We start from the raw sequence: 19,054 nt of genomic DNA on the forward strand, positions 1-19,054 counted from the left end.
CCAGACAGGTAAAAATAATCTAAGTGCCGATGGATACCATAATTTGGTACATATCAGGTACTAACAGCTGTGGAGTTAAAGGTTATAGAGCGTCTTGTACCGTCTCATCCTGCAGTCACAAACAGCTCTGTGCCTCTGGTCTCATAGGTAAGGCACTTGTTTGTCCGTGAATCAAACCAAGTTAGAGGTGAACTGATGGCTTTACACATTTGTCAGATACAGCAATATGACATTCATCACTGTGAACAGCAGTTGGAGAAACAATGTGGCAAAGGAGACACTCCTTATAACAACAGTTGGCATTGTTTTTTTTGTGTGTTTCGTTAGACTCAACGCTACACCCCCCACAGGGTAACGGAGGAGGGGGTGGGTAGAGTGTATATGGCCTCCACTTGATGTGTCAGCTCCTGGGCTCACTTGGTAGCGCTCTCTCAGGAGTGTGCAGGTCCTTGCAGGACCGGGGCAGAGCAGACGTGGTGGGGGAGTCCCATTCCAGGCCAGGATCTGGGTCTGGGGACAGCGAGAGGAGCAGTAGTGTTCCTGCGTCTGAGGAGCAGGCTGAACACAAGTCCTCCGAGGAGAAGTTGAGGCTGCCCAACTTGGCCAGCGAGTTGGACCGCTTCAGCCTCGAGGGCACGGTGAGGCCTGCCAGACGCATGCGGGTCTCGATCTCCTGAGCCCTCTGACGCACGAGGCCAGGTTTCCCCCTCACGCTGCGCAGGCTGTCAGTGCTGGAGCTGCGTGTCAGGGTGGAGCCGTGAGGCGAGGAGGTGGGTGTGAGCAACCCAGACCCCACCACCCCCAACAAGGCTTCATTGGTCAGTGGCACCACCAGTGGCTCTAACCGCACTTGGCATGGTGTAGAAGATTTAGGAAAGTCGCCGGTGATGCAGGAGAACTCGTCTTCCTCCTCAGCGTGACAGGGGCTCTTTTTGGACCCTTGGCATGTGTGCAAAGGCTTCAGAGAGTGCAGGCTCTCCTGGGATAAACCTGAAAGCTTCTCTAGTCTCTCTGCACGGCGGCGGACCAGCCCAGACCTCTGCAGCTGCAAAAGGGTCTCCTGTTGTTGGCCAATGTAGCAAGCCACGGCAGACTTCTCCTCCTCCAAATCCATTCTCATCAGCTCGGGGAGAACATCTGAGGAGGCTGCAGATTGACTTTTCTGACTGTCAATCTTTCCTTCCAATAAATCACCATGGTCCTTCGGCTCCTGTAGGCGCAGTGAGTCTCCTGGCTGCTTGTCTCTGTCGAGTGGAGCTGTGGGCGGGGAGGCAGCACAGTTGGCACAGTCACACAGAGGGCCACAGGGGCGCAGCAGTACCACTGAAGACGTGAGGCCTTCAGAAGAGGTATGGGATAGTGGGAACGTAGCATTTGGGGCTTCAGGAGGTCTGGGGTTAAGGCAATGCTTAGGAACCAGGGGTGGAGAGTCTTCTTTCTGATTGGACTTAGAATCACACTGAGACAGTGTAGAAGCATCAACTGGAGGAGGGATGGAGGAAGCGTTTTCCTAAATAAAGAGAAGAAGGAAACTAAATGTCAGAGGGAATGTGGTCATTTTTTCAAACTGGATTCATAAAATCAATAACAGCATTTTCATTCTAAAATGTAGGTTAATCATAAAACTCAAACTTACATTGAGGTTACATGGAGTGCTCAAATGGTTGTTGTTGTTGGAGTTTTCATTCAGGGTTGCCAGGTCCATCCCATTACCCTCTGTATCCCCTTCTACCTCCACATCTTGCGTTTCTTCCCCTCCGCCTCCTGCCCCACCCCCTCCATCATCTGGTTGCATGAGTACCTCCATCTCTGCCTCCTCCTTCTGCACCTCCTCCTCCTCCTCCTCCTCCACTGTGCTGAACTCCAGCCTCAGACGCAGCTCCTCCAGGGGTTCAGGCCCCCGCGAGCATGTCTGGGCAGCAGTTCCCTCTGCTGAAGGCCCAAAGTGGGGGAGAGGCAGGCCTTCACGCCCATCAAAGGCCTCATCATCCAGCAGAGCGTCCCGCTCCACATCCTCAATTTCTATGAAGACCTTTTCCATGCCGAGAAGGGGAGGGCCGCGCACGGGTGTCGATGGTTCGCTGTCCAGCGCTGAGTCAGACAGCCGGCGGAAATAGTAGTTGTTGTAGGCGGGGTCAATCTCCAGTGAAACAGTCCTGCATGGGGAGGGACATGCAGCCCCCTTATCAGACAGCGCCTCCTCACAGCATGGAGACATGCCTGGCTCTGGAGTCAGGTGGCCTCCCTCCTCCCCTCCACAACACTGAGTCAACCCCTGCTGCCCCTCTGCCATCTCACAGTCTGCGTCTGGATGCCACAGCTTGTTGTGACGCTGTTTACTGGAAATACAAATACAGAATAAAAAAAAAAAACGGTCCACTGAGAGAATACAACTAGTAAACATCACTGTACACACACGCACAAGGGGCTGTACCTAGCATCCAGGATGCCCTCGTACTCGGCCAGCTGTCTCATGAAACCTGGGTTGGGCCGTGTGATGCTCCTCTTTTGCTTGACAAAGTTGTAAGCCTTCTCTAGCGACCAGCCGAACTCCTTCATGGCGTAAGCAATGACGGTGGAGGCGGACCGACTGACACCCATCTTGCAGTGAACTAGACACTTGGAGTGGTTCTTTCTATGGGGGAGGATTTAAAACATAATCATAAAAACATAGTTTGACAAAAACAATCTTCACCCACTAAACAGCTTTTTCTAGAGGTTTCAGCCGCATCCTGTGGTCTCTCTGAGTTGACGGAGTTTGTTTAGTTGCCATGGAGATAACTCAGTTGATATGACCTAAGTGGTAACAAGTGGTTTTACATGGCAGGCGGGGGTTGAAAGCCCCAGAAAAAGCTGGTAGGTGAACCTCAACTTAAGATTTTTAATTTCAAACTACTGCTACGAGGTCAAGAATGAACTTTCACGCTCAATAAAAACAATCAAAGAAAGTCCACAAGATATTATTATCTTTTTTAATCTCACTCTGGACTTTATTAAGTCTAATAAATAAAGTTACAACATATTACAAATAAAACACATTAAATTAAAGACTTCTATCATAATTCTCTCTGTGACTACATGTGGAAAAGTAATGTGATGTCCCGAATGCTAAGTAAAGGTGTGACAAGTGAGTCTCTTGTGATGATGAGATGTCTTTATAAACTGATACATACATCAGCAACATGTTTTCTGTTCCACTCAGCACTCACTTTGCTTTAACAATGAAGTTGTACGTGTCATTCCAGTGAGCCAGCAGGTCAGTGGCGTCTTCATCGTAGACACGTATGTTGTGATAACTGAATGTGCCTGGAAAGAAGTTGTCTATCTCCCGGGTAACGTTGAGGATGTAGCCCACCCTGGGGAGGAAAGATAATGTTAACTCATCAACAACATTCCTTCTTGCTCAAATCATAATGAAAATGTTTTTTGTGTGCTTATCTCTTAGCTCCTCCATAATATAAAATAAATCACCCTGTCTCTTGCAGCTCCTCCAAATTAGATGCATTCCATTCGGATCCCTACAAACAAATGAAGGAAAATACTGTTTAGACTCGGTATATTTTCAAATCTTTGTAAGCTTGTTCTTTCTCCAAAAACAATCATTTCACAGGGAAGCAGTCTTCCTTTGGGATGGAAAGGAAAGGGAATCGTTCTATCTCACAGTTATTCACGGGAAACAACAGATGTAACAGATGTTTTGGGTGAATTTAAGAGACGTATCAGTTGTTCCCACCAGGTAGACGTGGTCAAAGATGAGAGTGGCTTTGTCCATCTGGCCCAGGATCAGCAGCATCTCATTGTCGATGAACTCTTTGTACTCCTTCAGGTTACAGTTCATGTGTTGTTCCAACTCTGTACGGATCTGACAAAAAATGATACAGTATTTGTTGATTTGAGGGTGGAGCTGACAGAACAGCCATCAAATAACGTTGGCAGGTAGTAGTGTATCATATACATATAATATTTCATAATATACAACAGTATAAATCAGATTCCTGTAACCAAAAGCTATTATAAAATCTTATCCAAGAAACATCCGCAAAGACCTTCCACAAAAGTCAACTCCAAGGTCAGTCTGAACATCAGTAAGAGAACAACAGAGTTGTGTCTCCATCTTTAGAGGATTAAATGTAAATGCAGCCATTGAAAATGAAAGCACGAAAAAGAAATGCAGATCAGTGGTTTATTTCAATGTGTGTGTGTGTGTGTGTGTGTGTGTGTGTGTGTGTGTGTGTGTATTTACCTGTTTGCAGGTGACGTTCTCGAGGTCCTGGCACGTCATGATGCTTCTGAGTTTGGCTTTAATAAGGCACTCTGTCCTCTCTCTCTCTGAAGGCCTACCAAAGATTAAGATCTCATTAAAATCTCAGCACTCACACGATAACAGTTGTTCCTGAAATGTCATTATTAATGTCAGTAATTAGTTTCAGTCTTTACATAAGGATTTAAGATTTAAGTCGGTTTGTGTTTACTGACTTGTCAACAAACATGGTAGGCGAGTCTGGCCGTGTGGTCTCCAAGTCCTTCATGGCGTTCCACTCGTTGATGCAGCTCTGGTCTGAAGCGATGCAGCTCTCATAGTAGCCCATCCAGGTGAGAGCCATGCCTCCGGGGAAGTAGTTATACCTGCGTGACACCTCACATACTTTGTGCAGCACCTGCAGGGCTGACCTAGATTGTGGGTGTTTGGAAAGATAAAGGTCATAGTTGTAGATGATTAAAGTAAGTCTGATTTTGAGACATATTTTAGTAAAAATAATCATATCACTGTCGTGCTAACACTGTGTTAAAGGGTCTATGCAATTCTCTGCACATGCGTCTTCATGTCAGCAGGTGGCAGAATGAATCAGCACAGCCTCAACCTGCCTCACTGCAGCAGAGTGGCACATGTGTTTAGATTTAGATTTATTGTTGTGTGTCATGAAGCTACGTTTTTTTATACAGCCACTGTGGCTCCAGAGGTTGTTTATTACTCACCACATAGCCTGCACCGACACAGGTTTGAAGACATGAGTCCGACCTGCCGTGTTCACGGTAAAGCCCCTGAGGAGCAAACAAAACAGATGGTCATTCCCTGAGCTCCATGTAGCTGTGTGTGTATCATGAGGGTCAGATGTAGATGCAGCGTTTGGTAAAAAGTAGGGAAATATCACTGGTTAAATGCTGCAGCTGTGTTTTCTGTCTGTACAGCAGGGGTGACACTGACAGAGAGAACTCACCCATCTCCATCCAGATGGATCTTTGTGTCACTCCACAGAGGTAGCACCATGCCGATCGAACAGCTTTTGCTGGCAGAGGAGAATGAAAAGTAAATACCAGGCAAATAGAAAAGACATGTGCAAAGTTGATAACATAAATGTGATTTTATACATTAAAAACTTCTGTTGCTACAATCGCTTCATTCTAGGATAACCCAATGACTATGTGTGAATATAAACAATTCTCTTTTAGAAACAGTATAAAGTCTTGAGCAGCCCTGCAAGGAATGAATCATTACTGGACTCTAGCAAATTGAATTTTCAGAATCAACAGTACTGTAGCTCACTGGCAAAAGGAAACACAAACTACTTTAAAATCTTACTGTACAAAATTAACAATCTGTGTGCCATCTAGTGCAGCAGCTCCAGTTTGAGGCAGAGCTCTGTGGTTAAGTGTTTTGTTCACATTCATAAATATAGATTTGTCTTTTCATATATCATGTCTACTATTAACACAGATTAAATGAAAACATCAATTCACAAATGGAGCTCTAACAGATGGCTGTCTGTCTGGCCTACAATGATCATAAAACATGCTTACTCTTACCAGTCTTTGTTGTTAAAGTCGATTCCCAGTAGGATGTTCTCCTCTGTGTCTTGTCGCCCACTGGTGTACACCACCACCATGTACCGCACACGATCTGACCATGCACTCTCCAGCCGCACCGCCTGGACAGAGTGAAGACTTATTTAATATATTATATATAAATATATTTAATACTTCAAATTCAAAGCCACAACGTTTTGGTTAAGAGTAAGAAATCCTGTTTGCTGGTTTTGTAGTAGTGCCAAGCAAATGTGTTACTGTGGTATTCAAGGTTTGTCTGAAATGTTATTACTTTTGGCATAAAAATGCTTTAAATTAAGTTGTGAAATACACAAGTGACAATATCAGTCAATCAGTATCACCCTTAAAACTTGTGGAGGAACCCATACTTAATTCAAATAAATCTAGTGTGGCAGGTTTGTGCTTCATGGTTCATGCCCTGTTTACATAAGCGCAAAACTGTGACTGTACACAACACCAAATGCCCTAGAGAAGCTAAAACGGTCCAATGCGCTGACCCCTCTGCTAAAATCACTTTCAACAAGGTGTCACAGCTGGATGTGTGAAGAAAACTGGAGTACAAATTTGATGTAATAGGGTAACGGAGTCCTCAGGATGTGTGAGAACTCAGAGCTGGTGAACATAAAATGAAATAACTCAGCTTCACAATAACGTATATACACACACACACGCACCATGGAAACATTCGGTAATGCTCTCCTGAGTGTGTTCAAACCTGCTCTCATGAGCTAGTAATTACAGTGAACAAATAAGCGTCTTAAGTACACAATAAAATGCATTCTGGAGGGTTTGCTGTGCCAGTTCGTTAATCACTGGCCTGTATGTGTGTGTGTGTGTGTGTGCATGTTTTTGTTTTGATGTATGCATAATACTTGTTGTCTCTTACCAGTTTGATTCTGTCCTCCGAGCGAAGAATGTTTATCATCACCTGCAAGTGTTGAGGTAAGTCGCCTGTTGAAGGAGATCATAAGGAAAATTGATAGATGACGAGCGGTGGCTGTTAAGTGTCAGTGATTATAAATCTGCCTCGTCATACATACTGACACATTTTGACTTGAATAAGGAGATCCAAAGAAAAGATGATAAAGCCTGTTTCACTTTGACAACACTGATTAAGAATATTAATGAGAACATAATGCCTGCTGGGGACATAATGTGCTTATATAATTAGTCTAAAGAAGTTACACTGCTCCCTAGTGTTTAAAACTAAAGCCTCCCTCCTGGAGACAATAACATATAACCTGTTCAGCAATTTTGTCAGCTAACGGGTGTTCATTGAATAGTGAATAATCAACAATACAATTACCAGCATATTGGCCACAAAACCACAATTCAAGAGCTTGTCTTTGTTAATTTAACGTTCCTAAGTGCTCTGTGTGCCAGGTCTGGGGTAAGACACGTCAGTGACGCTGGATAATAAAACAGGGTGTGAGTTTCTTCAGTAAAATCACAGCGAAAACAAGTTTAAAGTGACATTATGTTATCTTCTCCACAATATGTCATTACTACTTTCAAGCCCTGTACATGAACCAATTATCCTTAAAGAAGTTTAGAAGAAGGTTTTGAAAACTATATACCTGTTTTCAAGGTATCATAATGCTCCTCCTAATGTTATTATTGTTTGAACGTGTTGGCGTGCTAAAACCTATTTTGCCATTATTCGATGAACGACATGAAAGCTTTAAGTTCACTGTCCATAGCTGCTAAGTCTGGCAAAAACCTTTCACATGTGTATTTGATGGTTTTGTTGTGTTCAAAAAGTCAAATGAGTTCACGGCTCCGTGGCAGCCAAGTTGGCATCTGTTCTGAATAATAACAGCTGCCAGATAGAGTCATACACAGAAACATAAATATATCTACAGACAATTATGTATCATGTGTCCATGTTGACGTGAGAGGTTCAAACCAGTTCAACTGACAGCCTCGACTGACACCACTGACTTTCAGCTTAGAGATTAACTACGGTTCAGTCTGTTTTAGTGGGCATTCACTGATTCCCCCACGATGAAACAGCTCACCTGTATGTGAAAGAAGACTGACATTCAGATACATCAGTCAGTCAGTCTCCTTGTTGTTTTAAAATGTAGGGTTGTGCGTATTTCCACAGTGCGGCGGTGCTCCTGTTCAAGTCACAGATGGTAGGATACCAGTTGATAAAGCAGGAATACCTTCATCAAGCACTTTGCACAAGTCACCTCACTATCTCTTTTTTTCTGAAGGCCATAGTTACTGGGAAATGATACAACTATTTCCCCAGTCAAATGTTTTTTGAGAACAAAGCAGGCCCAGCAAATATGTGGGTTACCTGACAAAGTGGCTGGTTGAGTGGACAAAGCTGCCAACCACAGCCATGACTTGCCAAATAGCTTGGCGGTATTTTGGCTGTTGGCTGGTGCTGATTTCCCATCATGCCAGTGGACTGTCAGTTCAGCCTTCTGTCTTTAAAGCAATAAATGTGGCTTTCAAGAGTGACATTTTAAATTAAAGACACCGGCCAGTTCATTGATCAGCCCAACTTGTCATGTGACGTCAGACTTCAATCAATAAAACAAACGAGACTCTACACATCTATTCATTTTCTACACAGGGACTGACAGCTACCAGGTTAAAGTTGCAAAAGCATTTGTGGTCATCAGCTTCCTACTGGTCATTACATGAAAACAACCATCTACTAGGACACTCATAGTATGTACGCTGTAAGTAATTTATTGTTTACTGTAAGGCCAACTAGCTGCCAAAAACTGTTCCTCCTCAAACTGAATGTTAGTTATGTTAAGTCATAGTGGAAATGCTGAGAATAGCCCTTTACATTTACCTTATGTACCCTTTACTCAGTGAATACACGCAAGGTAAAACAAACAATAAGTGCCTCCTTTAATTTTCTCACAGTACTACCGTGCGCTGGATTTAAGCACTAATCTGCCTAAGCTATACGTCTGGAACATGCTTATCAAAGGAGGCAGCCTCCATCCTCTTCACCTCAGCTACAAACATCTGCTGCAGTGTTAGGGAGTGCAGCACATTAACTCATCACACAGACGCACTACGTGACCCGGATGAGGAGACTGACGAGGAGACTGATCAGAACTACAGTTTGAGTGAACGATGTGGATAACTGGGTGTGCTTTATGGGTGTCGTGTCTTGTTGTTCTCACCTGCATGTTTGTGGGGAGGATGTGCTTTCTGGCCCTGCTGACTGCTTCCCTGCTGCAGGAAGAGAGCAGCACCCTTCACCATGAAGAAGCTCTCACTCAGGCTGCAAAACAAATGGGACAGAGGAGTTAAAAGCATTGAAACATAGACGTTATACATCCGACACCACACTGCAGAGCAATAGGACTGCAACGATTAGCCAATTCATCTTAAATTAACTAAGACCTCACTTTGGGCTCTGGGAAATTGTGATGAGCATTTTTTTATTTCACCATTCATTGACTAAATGATTAATCTGTAGATGAATCAATAATGAACATAAGCGTTAGTTGCAGCTCTAAAGAGTAACAGCTCAGCACAATCCTTTCAGCCTGTTCGAGGGACAGCGAGGCTGAGAAGTGGGACACAAGACAAATGAAATATTCAGTTTTAACAGGACAGCTCAGTTCAGTAGACACGAGCCAATGAGATGAGCATAAATCATGGTTGCCTGCTGCCAGTGATTTACCTCAACAGCTGAGTGGAAAAGCCCAGCTGCCACGTTACAGAGGCAGACCTCAGGTCTGCAGCAGCCACGAATCAAGCTTTGATCCTGAATGCTTATCTGTCTTTTTCCTGCTGCATGGGCTGCTCTCACATTTGACTTGTCAGGTCTCTGCTGGCTTGGTCTAATGCAACACAGGCCTGAATAACTGACTTAACTGCAGTTGTCTGTGACGTTCTCACAATGACCAAAAAGCAGCAATTACCAGTTCACGCCTGCCGTACCTGTAAAAATCCTGACCTTTTTAGGTTAGGCTTCGGAGCCGTCAACAGATGACTTAAGTAAGGAACTGCAATAAAAAGGAAGTGAGGTGTTTCCTCCGGGCTGAATTCAATGATTCCATTTCACTGAAAGACAATGTGAGCACATTCATAAATCTACCTGGCAGCAGGGTGGGACACATGCACCGTGTATTCTGTGTGTGCAGTCTCGCAAACCAGGATGTCAAACCTGTCTCTAAATACAGCTACAACATCAATGTATTGGTATAGTGTCAGTATTACTAGCTAATGTCAGCTTACAAGAGCAATACTGGTATCAGTGCAATATTGTTTTTCCTTCAACTAAATGACATCAACCAATACAACTTTCAGCATCACATTTCTATATCCAACTCTGAGACTGCTCCCTCTCTCCGATCAGACTTTCAAAACCCACATGCAGAAGAGCAGGCCAGGGCCAAACGGATGATTTTGTGGGAACAATGGACTTGTGTTTTGTGCACCTCACAATAAATTCCCTCCGCCCCCAGCACCACAGAAAAAAAGTTCCACAGTGACAAAGCACGGGGGTGGACACTTCTCAACAAGAGCTTTTTTCTCACTTTGGTGGATTTCTGTTTCAGTCTGTTCTCTGTTTGAGATTTATGAGTTATGAGTGTCAGGAGGGTCTACTGTCAGGGAATGAGGGATAATATGAGGCAAAAAGTGGCGACAGTGAGACGAAGGCTACAGCCTCACTACTGCCTCTACAAATCCCTGCTGCTCTTTTTTTCCTACTTCAACTAGTAACCCAACTTTAAGTCCACAGGTCTTAGTCTGTGATACCTGATAACTTCCCAGAAACAATATATAAAGGTGAACTTTGGTGAAATTTGAGGATGTGTGAAACTTGTCGTTATGTGTAACTCAAGAGCTGGCCCACTGCTTTACAGGCTCTACTCAGACATCCTAATTAAACAGCCTCAGCTCTACTGTCTCTTGCCCCGCAGCACCCTACTATCAGCTTCTCCACAAACACTGGGGCTAAAAATACATCTGGTATCAAAGCAAACAAAGACTATGACAGAAAAGCTTGCCAGATAGCCTCAATGATTCCACGTGATTACAACATACAGTACCTATACCTCCTTCACAGACAGAAAGACAAGGAATGCCCACACATCAGTCATATAAATATCACTAATACAGTGATTTGAGCACCACTGAATCTCAGCTACCACTGCATGATGACTTATTTTGACTAAGGTCCATTATCTCATATCAGCTGGACATGTTCAGTAACTGATTCAGTCTGCTGGCCTGAAATGACACCACAGTGTCTGTTGCCAAACGACCCAGCCAACATTCAAACTCTTACACTGAACAGAGTACTGAGTAAACTGAGTAAAAGGCTACAACAGCAAATTATTTTAAAAGTGTTTGATCTCAAACCTCATCAGTGAAGGACCTTGTTCCCATTAGTTTAGAGGATAAACTTAACTCACATGCGGTTTATCTCACTCTGGGTCAACACAGCGTTCTCCACAAAATACGGTATCATCTTCATCATGGCCTCCTGAATGGGCTCTACAACCAAATGCATCCTGTTGACCGGAACGACACCGTGGGCCTCTCCGCCGTGAGCTACCTCCTCTTCATCAGCCTCCAGAAACAGTGAAGGAGCAAAAGTGCAAAAGAAGAAGAATGACGGTTTCAGGTCTTGGCCCACGGCTTTTGAGTGACAGACTGACTGTCAGTCTGCGCTCATCTGTGCTGCTCAGTGAAGACATGCCGTCTGTTCAGATGCCACTCCCTCTTATTTCCTCCTCCTCCTCCCTCATCCGAGCGTCTCTGTGTGTGAGTGCGAGTCAGACTCCTGCCTGGAGGGACGTGCTGCAGTCTCTCCACCCGCTGCCTCAGGCACACACAACTGTGCTGGTCCCTCAGTCTGTTTCGTCTGTGGCACCCTCTTTTACAGTATACTGGTTACACATTCACATTCGTAAGAAAGAAAGAGTAAATTTCACTCTTTCTTTCATTCATGATGAATCACTTGTACACTTTCCTGAAGAGACACAAAGTCAATCGCATGCTTTCGTTTGCTTTTCAACAACACATGAGCAAAAAGCCTTAAAAAGAATTCAAGAGATGGATTTCCGCTTCCTTCAGCAGGAACTCTGTGATTCTTTACCTTCCTCCTCCATCACGTCTGACTCAGGACAAAATGGACAACAGGTTTCCTCTTAAGCCAATGCAAAACAATCTCGTGTTGCTGTCCAACAGAAAACACCTCTCCAAAACCCACTGAGAGTGCTGTTTTCTCTCTCTCTCTCTGTCTTCCGTGGAAAAGCAAGACCACTTGTTCAATTGGAGGAAGACAAAGAAAAGCAGCAATTTTGGCCAAAACTTCCTACTGGGATGTCTCCATGCGCATGCCACCTTAAGGGTCAACAGAATCCAAGGTAGTGCCTCCAGGGAGCTTAACACGTGGGCCAAGCATTGGTGGAAAGGGCAGTGAGAACTGGCAAGCTCCCAAAACTCCCAAATCTCATTATACCAGGGCTTATAAGGGAGGGATTATCTTGTCTCTCTTCTTCAAGTGGCCGGCACTGGCTGCCACTCACTCAGATGTACCACACCACAAACAAACCACAATATGTACAGTACAGCGATAGGTTAAGGAAGACATATGCTTTTTGTCTAATGCATCTGCAACAATATTCTTTTTAGATGTATGGAAGTAAAGTAAAATACAGAACTGAAATGAACTACAATAAAGCCCAAAAGATCTGTTGAAATTGTGTCTCTGTTTGGGGGTTGAAAGCTAATATAGGCTGTAACTTTCTTTCTCACTTTCCCTCTCCCACTAAGCATTCAAACCCCCACACATACACAATGAAGTGGCACGTCTCTGTTAATCTGGGAGGATTTGCTGACAGACATTGACAATAGCTCTGCGACACAGATAACAGGAAGGCCCTCCTATTCTCATCGACAATACGACAACGTCTGTAACACCTGAACTCTACAAGCTGACGTAGCTTCAGGCATGTTGCAGGTGGAAACTTGGACAGCTCAATGTGACATGTGCATGCAGAAGTCGAGGGACCTGATTGGATACGGGGACTCCCTCTGCATATGAGGTCAAGCATTAGAAGCAGCACGCGGGAATGATGGCATGTCACAGAGTTAAGGTATAGTTTGTTGCCGCAGCAGTGGCCAGATGGACGTGGACGGGGCCAAACAAGACCAGATGTCCTCTAAGCCACTGCTCTGAATCATCAGGTGTACTGGATTACACTCACTCAGGACTCACTACAAAAAGGCTACACAGAGGCAGTAACCAGGCTGGTTTATTCATGGTCTCAGAGTGTTTTGCACACACCAGCACAATGAGGGAAAAAAGCCTCCTCTTGGGGCTGCCAGTTGCATAATGCTGACATTTTCCTCAATTACACCACTGAAAGGGGGTAGAGAGAGGGGGGGGGGGGGGGGCAGGGAGGAAAAAACCTCCTAAGGTGTCAGTGAAGACATGAAGGGCCTGGGCAGGAAACAAATGACATCATCATGTTACTGAGGAAAGACGAACCTACAATAAAGACCTGAAGATGGTGCTTCTGCTGCAGTTTGTCTGCCTATGTTTCTCCTGTCTTTACATATTCTACATTCAAACCCAGAGGGACTATTTTGACCTATTATGACATTTAAATCACTACCAGTCTTGACATGTGTGCTATGTGAGTAGGAAAGTGTTGCAGTGAGTTTAAATGGACTTCACATTAGAAGTAGAAATGTCCTGATATATTTTTCTGGAGAGCTAATAATCTGTCGACCCTTCATCTTACCCTCAATGCTGAATCCCTCCGCCTCATTCCAAACATTGCACCCCTTATTTACATGCAAACACACACACGCATAAACACACATTTTTGTCCAATTGTGCTTCTTGCCAAACTCTACTGTACAAGGTGTCAAGATGAAATCATTCCTTGGTTCAGCGCCACCAACACCTGCACAATGTTTACGTGGGCCTCCATCAACCCCTTGGGCTTGTCATCGTTATCAAGGTCAGTCAGGAACAGCAAGTGCAAAATACTCCCACTTGGCAGTCGCGTAGCTGTGCGTCAACAGATGTAGCTATCTATCTAGTGCACTAGATCAGTACACCCTGATCTAAAGAGAAATACATCTGTCAAATAAAAGACAACTTATGATAATCATAATCATAACAAAACACGAATTGGATACTGGCAAATTCATTGCATAACGTGGCTTAACAACCCCTTTTAAAAAAATGGAGCCATGTTGAGGCAAGACAGGACTCGCATCATGCAAACACACATGCATTGCTTGGGGACATTGCATAGGCTGTTGCATAACTGAGAAGAAATTGAACTCTCAGAATGACGCATTCTTCTTCAAAGAAATCCTCTAGTTCACAGATTATCAAAGGTTTTCAGCAATAAAGTTGTGAAAAATCACAAATTCCTAATAAGACTGCACATTCACATTAGAACAGAGGATTCTGTCAATATGAATGACACATCAAGACCTACTCTGTCATCACTGTCACCGCCTTGACAAGTCAACATTATATGTGGAGCCAAAAGACATGCAGGCTATTACAAAAGCTGTTGTATTGATCTGATCTGAACAGAAATTAAATCTCTCCAGTAAACAACTTCACTGCAGTTGGGTTACAATGAGATGCTGCACAGTTAAGCTCAATTTTTTAGGAATGAATGCATGTTTCCAAAGCCAAATATTTAAGAACAGAACATTCAGTATTAACAGTCAGACACCTGTAGAGCAGACGCAAAACAAAGAAGCAGCACTTGTGGATGCTTTTCCACAACATAGTTGTTACACAGTCATTGCATTTCAGTGGGTTAATTCACGTCTATACATCATGGATGCTTATTCGAAGATAACATCCAGAGAGAAACCTTTTAGTCTGCAGAAAACTAATGAAGATACATAATAAAAGTCAAATTGTCAGTTCTGTCTATTTGAAAAAGATCTTGTAACTCTGAAACTGCCACAGGGACTCTGCAACGTCTTTGGACAGGAAACTGACTTTATCAGGTTTTAACCTGTCTGAGTCGCTCTGTCACAATTGTAAAGCACAAATCTCTTATCCCAAGACAACAAAACCATACATACTAAGGCTGAGACTATTTCCATAATTAAATGTACAAAACACAAGTTACTGGAGCCAAGTGGTTTCTTGAAATATTTTACTTTAAATGTATTCTTAGCCCTGTCACACTATGAGGACCACAACAAAAATAAAAACATAAAAGCGTTTGACTGAAAAAAGCTTTGATTGTAACATCAAGGGCTGTCGTGCACTGACTGCATAGTCATGGTAGGTTTCACTAAACACTTGAACACAGACGGCAGAGGAATAAGAAAATATTGTGACTTATTTGATTTGTCCTTGTGGATATAAAAAGGAACATTTTATGTCTATGCTCAGTCGAGGGAAACAATAGCTGTCTAGCCAGAATTTGCAGGGTGAAAAAGGTTTACTGTGTGAACACTCTGCTGCTGTTTTATAATTTCTCTGTCTTTCTGCTTAATGTCACCAAAGTCTAAATACATGGGCCACAGCTTGTGCAACACTTTTTGTTGGGTGATTAAGTATTCAATTTATTCAAATATTGGGTGTTTTTACTCAGTAAATGACTAAAACTATTAATTATTAAGATTATAATCAACAGTACATGCACTCTGTGGAAGAGCTAAACAAAAGAAGAGTGACTCAACGGATTATGCGCACTTCAAGAACAAGTTCATCAATCCAAGTGCTGGTAAACATGCAGACACACCTGTCAACATATTATTTGTCAGACTACTAGAGAATAACATGGTTTTACAGTTGTCTATTAGGAATTGATGACTCTGCCAAAGAGACAGACAGACGGGTGTTTTATTACACTGACGCTTAGTTGTCCTTATTTGTTGATGCCAGCTAGTCTGCCGCCACTCCAGATTTCACAAAATGACTCAAAGAAAGATGCAGCCAATCAGTCAACAACACCTGTGTATAAAATGTGACCTGCTTTGCCATCTACCATGCAACAGAAGGGCTTAACTAAACTTAGAGTAAACTTACCTCTGATTTATTCGCCGTTCATCTTCACTCCCAAAATCCTGCAACACAGATAAGGGAAAAGATTAATACCACATCGAACCCATTTTGACATTAATAACAAACATCTACAAGAATGCCACAACAGAAGCTACCCAGGTAACCCACAACGGAGGGTTCATGTTCAAAAGAATCCAAATATAGCGATTCCTTTAAAGTCCAAAATTTACAATGATGCTAAATCTGAATCTTAGTATACTTTTTATGGCAGATACCACTAATCAGAGATCTGTATAACTGTCAGCCATATAAAACCTCATGTGTTCACCTATCCCTCAGAGAAGTGAAATGCTCTATGTAGTGAAAATGTCATTAATGTTTCATCACAGAGGGGTTGTAAGCACTGAAGAGTATAGTCTGGCAGTACACTCCAATCAGAGTCAATCTTGTCTTTTGTTCTCAGTCTGCTGTCAAATACGCTGCTGCGAGCAAATGCCAGCTGTAAATGCAGGTGTGTATGTGAGTGTGTGTGTTATGCATTTAATAGCATCCACAACACCTGGAGGAGCTTGCAAGACCCAGACGGGGAGGAAACATGACTTGAAAGTTCTTCAACATAAGAAATGAGCATACCAAAACTAGTATGGCTGCATAGAGGAAAGTCCCCAACAAATAACATGACAAGCAATGACATGGCAAGGGTGTGATGGGGACTGACGAACAAGGCTGTGTAAACATTTTGACAAGTTCAGCTGACCAGCCAGCACACACTGCAGCAATCAGAGTCAACAGCTTTGCTTTAGTTTGGTCACAGATCTGCCTCTTTGCCTGAAGGAAACACACCACATTTGATATAATTTAGGGCATACTGCCACCCATTGACTGCAGGAGCATGTTAAGACGTTTGCTTTGTCTGATGGTTTAGCACCCAAAAACAGCAGATACAGATTTCAATCTTGTTTGATTTTTATGGAGATCCATGTCTGATTAATCATGATTAGGATTTTCTAAAACTCGCCATGTCCTCTTTGACCAATTTTGAGAAAATCCATCTGTATCTAATTATAAAGTGGTGGATAATTTTGCATGATAAATCTAAAATACTAAACAATTAAAACCACAAAATGGAACAGTTTACGGATTAGAATTCATGAGTGACTTCGACCAAAAGTACTCATTTAGGTACAAAACCCAGGTGAAACAGGTGCAATTTAAAGGCACTAAGACATGTTTTTCCACTGACAGGGAAGTATGGAGTACCATTGGATGTAAGAAAATCATTCAGCAAGGGGAGCATGTAACGTTGCATAACTAACTTTCCATAATTGCGTATTAGGTGAAATAATCTCACACGTTAACTGCCTCATGCCAGCATCTATTAAATCTGTTTACCTCTGTTTTCTCTTCCTCCCTTTCCTACAGTAGTACTCCGCCACCACCACCACCACCACCACCCGCCCCTCATGAGTAGATGACATCATAGCTGCAGCAGCTTGCTGCCAGCTTTATCTGTCACACCTCACCACGCTGCTGGACTACACCAACCACTACAGCAAGGCCCGGAGGTACAGCAACGCAACCCAGTCATATCAACAGTACTAATTCCCTCAAAAGGAGCAATCTATTTGCAACAACAACTGTGTATGCTATTTATACTGTTGCATGGGTTTGAACATGTTGTGAAATAAACCCAGCTACAGAAGTCTATTTCCTCTGATGTGGTCATACAGAGCAGAATAAGGTGATCTTGACTGTTTATGGCTGGTAGTTAGCGCCCTCCTCTGGCAGTGAAGACGAGGAAAATATTTGTACTTGAAAATAGCAAAGGAAGTTATCTTTGAATGATTGTAGTTTTGTGGGAAAGACAATCACTTTCTGTTGCTGTGAGTTCACAGAAAACAAGGAAGCTCAAACTGTGACTCTCTACTGCTATACAGAAGTATAAGCAAACCTTAAAGTTTCCCATATGGCTGTTTACCAGTCTGGGAACCTCATATTTTCCTTTACTTACAGGAGTGACCAACAGGACGACACAATGGAAACCGACATAGAAATATCCAGTGTAGTTGACTGACTGTCTATAATTTCTTGTCTGCTAAAGAGAATATAGTTCAATCAAGCCACCAGACTACAACATAAAAATCTTAGATATATTATTAGTAAAATGAATGTGAATTTAACACTGCTTGGACTGCAGCGGCGTCTTGACTGCCCTGTTATTGCTGTCTTTAACATTTTCCTAATGTTAAAGAAAAATATGCTATTTTCAATGTCAGCCAGTCACATCATCAACAGCTAACGTTAGCTACAGCTTATATCATTCATCAGGCACTTGTCAAACTCAGCTAGCTCCTTCAAATTAACGCCAGATTTAACAGGTGAGAGGATTTATATAATTTAATTACATTTTAAAATGACAATCTATCAGCCGTATTGGCATTTGGGGTGGTCGGCAATGTCTGGTTATCAGTCACGAAGACATTTGCTAGCTACCGTTAGCTGAAGACCTAGCATAACACGTTAACTAACGGTGCTAATTTAGCTTCAATCAGCGGGCCTTTCTCCGGCAACATCTCCCACTTCCTCAGCCTTTGAATCACCGCTTAACCACACTGGAGCATCGTTTTTGTTCATCCAGGATCAAACTGACCTCCCCCGCGGTCGTGGTTGCTGTGCTGGCGGTGGATGCGGCGCTCGGAGTCGGGGACCGCTGCAGAGTAACCAACGCCATGGCTGGAAGCTGAGGATGCACCGGCCGGCCGCTGGGCCTGGTGAGCTGCTAGCTACTGAGCTAAAGATACATACAAGTGATGGATGGACGGATGGATGGAGGGAGAGCAGCCTATTACCCTGCATGCAGGGGCAGTCTGTGCAGGAAGTGCTTCCTTCTAAGCCCCGTCCATCCTGATGGTACCTCTGTACTTGTATAGTAATAAGATTGTAATTAATTAAACAACAATAATAATGTGGCAATGCAAGTTCATTTGTATTCCACCTTTAAACAAGGCAATTCAAAGTGCTTTATATTGGACTTAAAGGGCCATGAAGACAAGATATAAAGGAAACACACATATAAGTAGGATTTAACAAAATAAAACAAGATAGAAGAATTTAATATAGAAAAATAAAAAATATATGGTTACAGTGCAATGTAACATATGAATAAACAATAAGAAGAAGAAGAACTAGAACTTTTCTGAATAAACGTAAAGTGCAATGTCAAACTTAGTTATATAT

General features: G+C 43.1%; 1 protein-coding gene across 1 annotated transcript; it reads right to left on the reverse strand.

The window, feature by feature from the left end:
- Positions 1-400: 400 nt before the first annotated feature.
- Positions 401-18,548, reverse strand: ssh1a (slingshot protein phosphatase 1a). The gene is made up of 15 exons (XM_070904432.1): positions 18,468-18,548; positions 15,842-15,879; positions 8,982-9,082; positions 6,713-6,777; positions 5,806-5,927; positions 5,220-5,288; positions 4,978-5,043; positions 4,477-4,671; positions 4,244-4,337; positions 3,734-3,862; positions 3,472-3,518; positions 3,210-3,356; positions 2,435-2,635; positions 1,637-2,339; positions 401-1,510 (listed from the first exon to the last, which is right to left on the reverse strand). The coding sequence occupies exons 1-15, from the start codon at positions 18,546-18,548 to the stop codon at positions 401-403; spliced, it is 3,168 nt and encodes a 1,055-aa protein (XP_070760533.1).
- Positions 18,549-19,054: the final 506 nt, after the last annotated feature.

Source organism: Enoplosus armatus, chromosome 4 (genome assembly GCF_043641665.1).
Source record: "Enoplosus armatus isolate fEnoArm2 chromosome 4, fEnoArm2.hap1, whole genome shotgun sequence".
Taxonomy (NCBI): Eukaryota; Metazoa; Chordata; class Actinopteri; order Centrarchiformes; family Enoplosidae; genus Enoplosus; species Enoplosus armatus.

Coding starts and splice junctions, on each gene's coding strand:
- ssh1a (XM_070904432.1), bottom strand. CDS start 18,548: ATGGCGTTGGTTACTCTGCAGCGGTCCCCGACTCCGAGCGCCGCATCC. Junction 5,289..5,805: donor GACTTTAACAACAAAGACTG/GTAAGAGTAAGC, acceptor CTCCTCTGCCAG/CAAAAGCTGTTCGATCGGCA. Junction 1,511..1,636: donor GCACTCCATGTAACCTCAAT/GTAAGTTTGAGT, acceptor CTCTTTATTTAG/GAAAACGCTTCCTCCATCCC.